This window comes from Gavialis gangeticus, unplaced genomic scaffold (genome assembly GCF_001723915.1).
Source record: "Gavialis gangeticus isolate Ggan-Ray unplaced genomic scaffold, GavGan_comp1, whole genome shotgun sequence".
Taxonomy (NCBI): Eukaryota; Metazoa; Chordata; order Crocodylia; family Gavialidae; genus Gavialis; species Gavialis gangeticus.
The window spans coordinates 55,953,912-55,964,597 of record NW_017729031.1 but is presented as its reverse complement, the minus strand read 5'-3'; the positions used below and the strand labels follow the sequence as shown (position 1 = coordinate 55,964,597).

General features: G+C 41.4%; 1 protein-coding gene across 3 annotated transcripts in view; it reads right to left on the bottom strand.

Annotated features, from left to right (window-relative positions):
- Positions 1-10,686, bottom strand: part of MAP3K20 (mitogen-activated protein kinase kinase kinase 20) — a 153,026-nt gene that overhangs the window by 99,471 nt on the left and 42,869 nt on the right. For all 3 annotated transcript variants that reach the window (XM_019522936.1, XM_019522935.1, XM_019522937.1), the window contains exons 4-5: positions 4,042-4,143; positions 2,155-2,220 (exon numbers count right to left, since the gene is read on the bottom strand). In XM_019522936.1, coding sequence (XP_019378481.1) covers positions 2,155-2,220; positions 4,042-4,143 — 168 coding nt within the window. The remainder of the gene's footprint in view (positions 1-2,154; positions 2,221-4,041; positions 4,144-10,686) is intronic.

Genomic DNA, 10,686 nt, shown 5'->3' with positions numbered 1-10,686 from the left:
CCCACGTCTGCTCCTCCTCGCACCTCTTCTCTCCTCCCTCCCTCTTCCCTCTCTTCTCTTTCTTCTTTCTCTTCCCTCTCCTCTCCCCCCCCCATCACAACATGCTTAACAAAAAAGAATACACAAGAACAAAGGTAGTATATGAAGTTTTATTTATCACCAGGTTTAGAATTTTTAGAAAACCTGGTATTTGCTGTAAAAAAACAAAAAACCCAACAGTTATGATTATTAATTATATTAATGTGCAGTGCATCCTGTCATGTACCCTCCGCCCCAGTTTTGTTTTTCTGGTGTGCCCGCACTCTGGCACCTCACAGGGTATGCATTGAGGTTTTTTTGGTACTCCAGCCAAAAATGTTGCCTATCCCTGGTTTGCACTGTTTTTTTTCCAATATACAATTGTTTTATATGACTATTGTAACTGATAAAACAATGTTCTATGATTACTAAATATTTTGATGTTGTTTTAATACATAGTCTGTTATCTATGTGTATGAAAAATTTGCCTGTGGTACTTAAGGCTGTATCATTTTAAATTGGTGGTACTCAGTCTGTCAGAGTTTGGGAACCGTTGTCTTCAACCAACCGAGATTTCTATTACCAAAAATGTTAACTGAAATGGAACAGATACTGTCAAAAACAGAAAAAAGCCCCCACTGTTTAATTAAAAATCTCTCCTTTCAACTATACAGAAGTCATCCTTCAAACTCTTGACTACTGCAACATCATCATTTCACCATGTTTCTAGTCAGCAGAGATGCTTGCATGGCAGATTTGAATTCTAAATATAAAATGTAAGTTGGGATAGAAGTGGGTTTCTTAGTTATGTTTTGATTCAAATTTTAACTAAAAAAAAAAAAATCTTCTGGGACCCTTATGTATATCATGAAGTAAAAAAAGGGACACAAGCATTTTTAATTTTGTCTATCGCCTTCAAAATGGTTCCCACTGTACTAATATCGATTGGAATAGTTATTACATAACATACTGCACAACTACCCTCTTCTCCTCTGACTGAATTAATTATATACATTCAAAATAAAAAAAAAGTAGAACTGTCCCTTTTTCCCTGCTGCTGTACTCATCTGACAATAATCCTTCCTAGAGACCCACTTTAAAAATACCTTTAAAAAAAAATCTAAAAATGAAACTGCATCCAGTCATTTCTCCACTATGACATTCTTGCACTGTATTTGGCAAATCTATATAATTTGTAATCCATTATTAGTAGTTAATATTTCAATTAAAGTCACTTGCAGCTTATGTCATAACTAGTCTGGACTATCAAACGGATCCAATTCATTCAAACATCCAATTCATTCATTTACATTATTTATAAGCACTAAAATCCGTAATACTTCAATCACCACTGCAATGACTAAAGGTTTTGGCAAAGATATTAGATCTATTTTGTCATGTCCGAACTGCATTAAGCCACCCCTTCCTGGCCCACAGCATATTGGACGTTTCCAGGAATAGGGGAAAGTACTCAGGCAATCCTAGAGAAAAACAAGATTTGTTTGGGAATATTTTTTATTGAACCAACTTTATAATTTCCTTTTTAAAGTGGTCACTTTCTTTCACGTAATGGAGTTAAACAAAAGTACTTGCTCTAACGGTATTAATGTTAGGCAGTGTCTGCATCTTTCCAGACTGAAGAAGGGCATTTTGTCCCACAAGCTTGTCTAACACCTCTCTCAGCTACAAAGTTGATCCAATAAAAGATAGAGCTGACCAAGTCTTGCTTCTTGCATATTCCCCAAACCAACACAACTACAAAAACAGTATATTACTACTGAAAATCTCTGACTGATTCTTCAGACCACAGGTAGGAAGGCATAACTTAGAACAGCCTTATTATAGTCTTGTTCTAGTCCTTGACTTAACTTCCAGCAGTCTATAGAGCTGTACGGTTCTAAGTCATGCCTTAGAACAGCCCCAACACAGTTCCAAATTATGCCAGTGGGAAAAATAATACACAGACAACTCCAGAACCTGGGGGGAGGTGCCTCTTTCTCTGCCCCACCTGGACCTAATACGACAGTTAAGAGGTGAGGATTTAGTCCTATACCTGCGGGAGACTAAAATCAAGGTTCACCATTTCATTATCTGAAAACAGAATACATAGGACACTTCAATTCAAAACTACTTTACCATTCCTGGACTTCAGATCTCTGTGTATTACTTTGACGGGAGCTTCCATATGTAAATAGTGCATTCCTACACAAAAATGAAAGAAAATTCTAAAATTAGGGTGGTTTAACAAGATTTTTGTGAGATTTTTTTAAGGTGCTAGACTGCCCCAGCCCTTCTGTGGGAAGGTATGTGCTCCCTCCCCCATCTTTAGTGACTGGTACCCTGCACCTGCCCCAGCTACTCCAGCAGTGCCTGCTTCTAAGGACTGTTGTTACTGTTGCCCGCCTTTATCCCCCAGTGGCCTCTGTGCCCACACTCCTAGCAGCAGATTATTCTGCAGTCAGGGGGACATGGAGCTGGAGCCACGCTTTCCAGCTCAACTCATCCCTTTCACTCCTCCTTCACTCCTAGGAGGGACTTTGGGGGTGGCTGCCAGTGTGGGAGATGCTGCAGGAGCAGCCTCAGCGGCAGAGGCCATCCTTAATCCCTCAGATACAGACTGGAGGTGGGAAGGGGCAGACGGTGGGAGGAGCAGGGTATGGCAGGGTTAGGTTCTGCCCCGTCACTCTTCCCTAGCTCCTGCTAGAACGGGGCTTCTTAACCCTTTTAGCCTCATCGCAGCCGTCCATTGCTAGACACACACATTACACAGAAACCAATTTAAGTGATCAGAAACTGGTTCAAACCTGAAACAGTACAGATGTTCAGTGCACATAAACTGGCTTCCCTCCCTGTCCCTTCTGCCTTACAGACACCTCTCAGTATTACTTAGCAGACCACATGCTGGCTACATCCCAGGCTGTGGCAGACAGGACAAAGGAAGAATCAACAGGTAGCTGGTAATGTCCCTCTGTTGTTTTCTTAATGAGGTGATAAACACTGAGCTGGGGTGATAAACACTGTTATCAATTTCCTGCTGGAATTGATACCATAGTGGTCAGAAGGGGTGCAACCTCTCCCTAATCAAAGCTTCCTTCCTGGGCCTGGCCACACCCTGCTTAGTTAAGCCCTTTGCAAGAGAAAGGAGGGCTGCTCTAGCACCCCCAGCTTCTAGCCTGAGTCACTGCAGGCATGTGCCTGCATGTCTGGGATGTCTGTACAGTTACAAAGTGATTTAACCTAGCCAGGTCACACTAAAGGGCAAAGATTAAATCAATTCAGGCTCAGGCTTTTTGAATGTCTGTCTCTAGCCCATATCATTCCTCAATTTAGCTTCTAGTTCAGTAATTCTGCACTGGGGCACCATGAAATTCAGAAAAGTTATTGGGGGTGCCTTGACTGTAATTTGTAAAAAGACTGTAAACCACTGCACTAAATGAGGCAGTGTTATAGCTGGAGTGGTTTTGATTCACCTGCATCATTCTCATCTTGTCTACACGTAACAATGAGGATGTAAAAGCTGCTGCCCTTTTGAAATGTTCCTGTTTTGAAACAGCTCCAAATATATGTGCCATGCCCTCACTGTGTGGATGTAGGTGTGCGTAGGGGTATGTGTGTGTCAGCATGTGGAGTCAAAGAGTAGTAGTTAACAGTAACTTCTCTGTGAGGGCAAACCCTTAACTTTGCAGAGTGTTCCCATGCAGATAAGACTGGTGCTGGATATTGACATTTGTAAGCATTGTACCTATATACAATATGCCTGTTCTGTGAAAAAAATTTGCTTGTGACTCAGAGCCAAAATACATACAAAACTGATAGAGGAGACCTTCACTTCCATTTTGAAAATATACCATCAAAAGAGAATAATTAGGAAAATGACCATTATCCCTTCCTTCCTCTAAAACATATTTTCTAATAGTGCCTTCAGTGCTGACATCTATGATGGCTTTCTTCATTTCAAAAGAAGGGTTTCAACACTATACTTTAAAGATTGTGCAGAATTACTGTTAGCCATCTCTCTCTTACCTTTAGCTATATCAGTTGCCCAGGTCATGATCTGATCCATATCCATCTCTTCGCTTTTGTTGCTATTAATGTAATCAAACAATGAGCCAGCAGAAGCATATTCTATTAAAAAAATATACATAATAAATTTTAAAACATTGCTTCTAAATCAAAAGCTATAATATACCACCATTTCCCTCAATTCACTATTTCCTGATGAACAGAATCAATCTTTCCTCTTACTAGATTTTCCACTAGACAGTGTGTGTTCAATAGTTAACAGGAGTTGTTAAACATGAGTTACTGAAGATAGGTAATTTATTCTGAATTATCCTGAGGCACACAAATACTCCTCATAAGCAAACGAAAGTAAATTCATATACAACAATAGACTTAAAAATAACAGACAAGAGTCCAGGTAAGCAACTTCCTACTCAAAAGATCTATTCCATTTGTGTACCCATTGACTAGTAACTAAAATAAATTTTACTGTTCTGAGGTCCTCTTATTCCTGAGAAGCCAACACATCTAAGAAAGCAAGGCAGATTGTATTATTTCCTGTTCAGTGTCAACAGAATTGTTTACTGAAGTAAGATCTGCCACATTTGTGCAAAACCAGGGAAGGGCTGCACAAGGATAGCGAAAGGGCTGGTATCATCAGCAGGTCCTTTGTGGTTGGTGACTGTACATGTAAAGGAAGAAATCTAGGTGGTTTGTTAGGCTACAAACAGATACCATTTGTGTCACAGGATCAGCTGTGCCAGGATGTGTCCCAGCACAGCTGATCCAACTGATTGGCAGGGACAAATGTTGCCCAAGGCCATTATTCCACAAGAACGGGTCACTGCTGTTCCCAAAGTTTCAAGGGCCCATCCTGCCTGTCTACAGCTCAGGGCCTGGGGTTCATCAGATGCCTGACTTCAATCCATGGAACTCCATGGGGTTCCCTTGCTCTGCAGTGTGAAATATGCACTCCAGAATCTCCTGCCCAAGTTGGCTAGAGAGAGTGGGCAGCCCCAGGCTGTGGGAGAAGCGCCATAAGCAATAGACATCCTTCCTGATAAGACATGACAAACTGTTACCAGGAATCATTGTGCAAACATTTTTGGGCACTTGGAGTATGACAAGGGGCAAGGATGTCTGTTCTCTCACAACCTGCACCCCATTAACATTTTTATGGTGATACAAGGGCAACATCTGTTTGCAACCCTAGGCCACATCCACATGAGCCTCGAGCCAGTAGCTTTATTTGGGGTCGTGGGGGCTTCCTGGGGCTCCAGCAGCAGCAATCCTGCTGCTCTGAGCCTGGCTGGCAGTCAGAGCATGGATCCAGCCAGCCAGGCTGCAGTTTTGGGTAGAATGCACCCATGCCCTGCATGCACTGCTCTGCCATTTTTTTGTGCAGGTGTTTTTACCCCAGGATCTCCTGGGGTCAGTAACACATGGAGACCAGCTGGATGTGCTGTATGTAGTAAACATGCCCGTGGCACCAGATACCACACAGTCGCTCTTGTCTGGACATGGCCTTAAAGCCCTCATTGAGGCTACAGGGCTAAAAGTTAGAAACTCAAATTTCTTTCTTGTCAACAGTGAATATTTGATTTTAATGATGAAGACAAACTTTGAATATTAAAGTACCATTTTCACAGTAGTTTTTCAATATATTAAATTATAATGAAGTTATATGGAGGAGGAGATTTTTTGTTCTTAATGAAAGTAGGAATTCATCAAAGGGGCTTTGACAGTGTCCAAAACTACAGTGAAAAGTTCACGTTTCCTTTTACAATGCTACACTGCACATAGTGGACCAAAAAGCATTCCATTTTAGAATATGATCTACTTTAATTATCACCTTAAAATAAATTAGTGCAAGACATCAGAATCTAATCTGAAACTCTGGGGATTTTGAGAAGAAAGAGGAGGATCAATTTGTTGCTCTGCTCCTCCTTGTAAATTAGAAATAAGAAGACAGTACAAATTGGATTTTTTAATGGAAAAATGATTAAAACCCCCCTCAACCTTCTGGTCCAACCCTGAAGTACCATATCCTATATTTTTACCCACTAAGAGATACAATCAGTGTGCGAAAGGTAGGCTGCAATGTCAGGGACCAAGTTCTGCCTCCCTGATACTGGTGTAATTGTGCCTGTTCTTCCCAATGGTATAAATAGCATAATGTCCCCTAAACTGCTCCAATTTATACCCAATGGCTATTACCTCTCTGGGACTATAACCAGCTGTGAACTGGTATTTCACAGACATTCTACCCTACCCCACTTTTACCAGCTAAGGGTTCATCTACATCAGGGAATTATCAGATGGTAAATTAAATTCGAGCAATACCAGCAGCATAAGGTAGTCAGAATCCAGGCTTATAAATACAAGTCTGAGGGAATATGAAATCAGTCAGCAATGCTAAGCCATGCAATATGTACTTAAAATAGAAGTTCTCTCTGGTCCATTTTCTGCAGTGATCTTAGAATGCCATATATGCATGTGTGATGGAAAAGAACTTTGTTGAGGAATAAGTTTTGGAAGCAGTAGCAGGCACTACCAGTTTAAGACACTGCATGGTAGCTTAGCCCTCACTGTACACAGGTTAGCAAGATTTTATTCTCTGAAGTCTAGCTGCACCCCTTACAAAATAAAAATAAAATAAAGAGCCATGTCTATGGTCATGTCAGCATATCCAAAGTGGCAATTACGAATGGACTGGTCCTCAGGCAATCAGAGATACAAAGGAAAGAAAATGGACTAATTTCCTTTTTATAATTTGAGGTATATATCAAAGTAGTTAAACTAATATTTTCACTTTCTTTATATTTTGGGATAATCAATCTAATATTATATAGATTATAGTTATGCTGCACGTAGATGAACACTGTTGCTTATTTAGTACTCCTTACTTTTATTTCTAAAATACAATATCAAATATCTGGCAGCCTGCTATCATCATCAGTAGACTAATATTAGAAAACAAATTGCACATATGAAAAGTATGAGAGAACGTTGAGTCTTAGTGGTATAGACTCTGGTCAGGCAATGAATGGATCAACACTCTTAAACCCAACGACCTTTCACACCACAATAACATTTATTGCAGTGCCCTATTCGTGGATGTCACCATTCGCAGGAATCACGGGAATGTATCCCCCATGAATGGCAAGGGTTGCCTGTAGTTGTTACATTCTTCACTTGGTTGATCCCTAGAGAGAGGTTACAGGCTATTGGCATTAACTAGAACAGTTTTTATGTTTATTCTAAATTTCTGGCAGGGATAGGCTGATACCCCAAAGACTAGGAAGATGCAAATATTGGCTTAGAGCCACTGTTGCATCATCCCCTCCAAACATTCACTGCATACTGTCAGGTGGTCTGCAGAAATTGGCCCAGTATATCTACCAATGTATCCATTTATGAGGTGCCTATCACCTTCGTATTTTAGATCATTCCAAGACCAGCTGAAATAAAAAATAAATACTTCATCTTTGCCATTTAAGAGTAGGTTAGTCAAAAACTAAGTGGTATGTTTTATATTTTCCTTAGCGAACAGAGCAGCAAATTACTGTAATTCAGTTTTCAATAGTATGAGACTGGAAAAGTTAATGTAGAAAGAGGAGCAAATAAAGACAACTTACTGATAATACTGTCTTGTTTAAAGAGGACCAGCAGCCTTCATCTAACTTAGTTATTATAGCCACTTTTATATCTACACATTCATATACGTAAGTTCCTCTCCTCCCCAAACTTGGCTTGTTCTGTACATAGCACATGTTTCAGACAAGAACCTATCTATCTCATCAAAATTTTAGTAGAAAGTCTCTGGCAGCTCTCTGTTTTAGCTGAGTAATTCAAAGCTACGTAACTTATTATTTAATTCTAAGAGTTTTGTAGCTAACTGTAGACATGCCAAAATGAAATGATATCCCATTTACTGAAGCTGTACCCAGAAGTGTATGTTGTGGGAGACCCTGCTAATATAAAATAAATCATCAGGTAAGACATTTCCCATAATGCAGTCCAGCATCTCCCACAAGTCTAAGAAAGAGAGATGTTGGTGACCAACTTAAATATAGCAACAACAACCACGAAACCATCATGCTCACTGTCTGTCTCAAGGCAACCAAATCTGATAGCAGGATTGAAGTCTTGAACTTTGAAAATGCAAATTTCAACAAGCTCAGGTCACTGGTAGGGGAAGTATTGCAGGACCAGGAACCGAACATGAACGTGCATGAAGAAAGGTTGTTCCTTAAGGACACGATCCTTGAAGCACAAAGGAAGTCCATTCCCATGTAGAGAAAAGGTAACAGAAGGGCTGGGAAGCTCTCTTGGCTAAACAGGGAAATCACATTCCTCTTAAGAAAGAGGCTTATAAACAATGGAAGCTCAGGGCATGTCCCAAGGAGGACTACACAATGTCAGGCCGCACTTGCAAGAAACAGATCAGAAAGGCTAAAGCAGTGACTGAACTCAAATTAGCAAATGGGAATCAAGGACAACAAGAAGTCCATCTTTAGGTACATTGGAAACAGGAGGAAAACACATGGGAGTGTGGAACCACTGCTCAACAGCTCAGGACAGCACTTAGGAGAAAACTGAATGACTACTTTACCTTGGTATTTCACCAGGCCAAGGGGAAAATCATGCCAGGTAGGGTGCAAAATGAGCAGCATAGGAATGACTGCCTTCCTACTATTGCTGTAGAACTGGTGTGCGATCAATTAAAAAAAATTAGACACATATAAGTCAGCAGGACTGGACGAACTTCATTCGAGAGTGCTGAAGGAGCTGGCCAAAGTCACTATGGAACCCCTGGCGCAACTCTTCCAAAACTCATGGTGCTCTGGAGAGGTCTCTGAGGACTGGACAAGGGCCACTGTTGTGCCCATCCACAAGAAGGGCAGGAGGGAGGACCCGGGTAAGTATAGGCCAGTTAGCCTAGCTTCTATGCCAGGGAAAATCCTGGAAATTTTCATCAAGGAGTCTACCTGCAATAAGGTTGCAGAAGGTAGGATTCTGAACAACAGCCAGCATGGCTTCATCATGGGCAAGTCTTGCCTTACCAACCTCATCTCCTTTTAAGACCGGGTAACTCACCACCTGGGTAAGAGAGAGGTCAACACTGTATACCTTGACTTCCAAAAAGCCTTTCATCTGGCATCCCACAATGTCCTCATGAGAAAATTGGAGGATTGTGGGCTTGACTCCAAGACAGCCAGATGGGTGAGAAACTGACTGCAGGGTGAGTTCTAATGAACGGATCTGTGTCATCTTGACAGGAAGTGGACAGTAGTGTCCCACGGGGGTCGGTGGTTGGTCTAGTACAGGCAGTCCTTGACTTATGGCGTTTCGATTTACGGCGATTTGCCATTTACATCCATGTTATTACTTATGGCACTGGATCCTCGCACTTATGCACTACAGGGAAATTTACAATAAGAAAAAGAGGGCAGCAAAATAAACATCCCTGGATCAGTTTCTCAAAAAGTCATCAAGTGGCCCTAAGTCTCCCCAAAGTCTCCCCAAAGAAGCCCTTCTGAATTCCATGACCCTGATGAAGGTGTTCCTTCACCTTCTGATTAAATGAAATGTTATATGATTAGTTACTGTATTACCCTGTTTAATCGATTTATATACAGTACACTTTGGAAAACTTTGTATTGTACAGTGTACATCATCTATAGTTGATTAAATTGTTGATTTCAATATGGTGTTTATGGTCATTTCTATAAAAAGTTGGGCATCAGGCCCTTAACCAGGAACATAACCCCTTATTATAGCACTGTTTTTATGGGAAAATCAGATTTGACTTGCATCATTTTGACATACAGCACCTTTTCCAGGAACATAACCCACCGTAAGTGTGAGGACTGCCCGTACTTTTCAGCATCTTTATCAGTTATTTGGATATGGGGGTGAAGAGTTTACTGTCCAAGCTTGCGGACAACACCAAGTTTTGGGGGAATGTGGTCACACTTGAAGACAGGCTACAGATACAGGTGGACCCAGACAGGCTAGCAAGTTGGGTAGATTGGAACCAGATGAAGTTCAGTGTTGAGAAATATAAAGTGCTCTACCTGAGGATGAACAACCCACTGCACACCTACAGGTTTGGTGGTGCCAAACTGACCAGCACCACGAATGAAAGGGTCCTGGGGGTTATAATAGATACCCTTCTCAGTATAAATATGAGCCAGCAGTGCAAATCTATAGGCAGCAGAGCAAATAATAAATTGGCATGCATCAATCAATGCATCTCCAGCAAAAGCAAGGAAGTGATTCTTCTGCTCTACTCAGCACTGGTGAGACTGCAGTTGGAGTACTGCGTCCAGTTCTGGGCACCACACTTTAAGAAGGACATGGACAAACCTGAGAGAGGCCAGAGAAGAGTCACCCGTATGATCAGAGACTTGCATGCCAAGCCATATGAGGAAAGGCTGTGGGACCTGGGACTCTTCAGCCTGAAAAAGAGAAGGCTGAGAGGGGACTTGGTAGCAGCTTACTGCTACATTAGGGGAATACATCAAGGGCTTGGTGAACACCTGTTCCACAGGGCACCCTTGGGGAAAACCAGGACTAATGGCCGTAAACTCTGGGAACACTGTTTCAGACTCAACATTTGGAAAACCTTCTTCACAGTCAGGGTGTCCAGACTGTGGAATA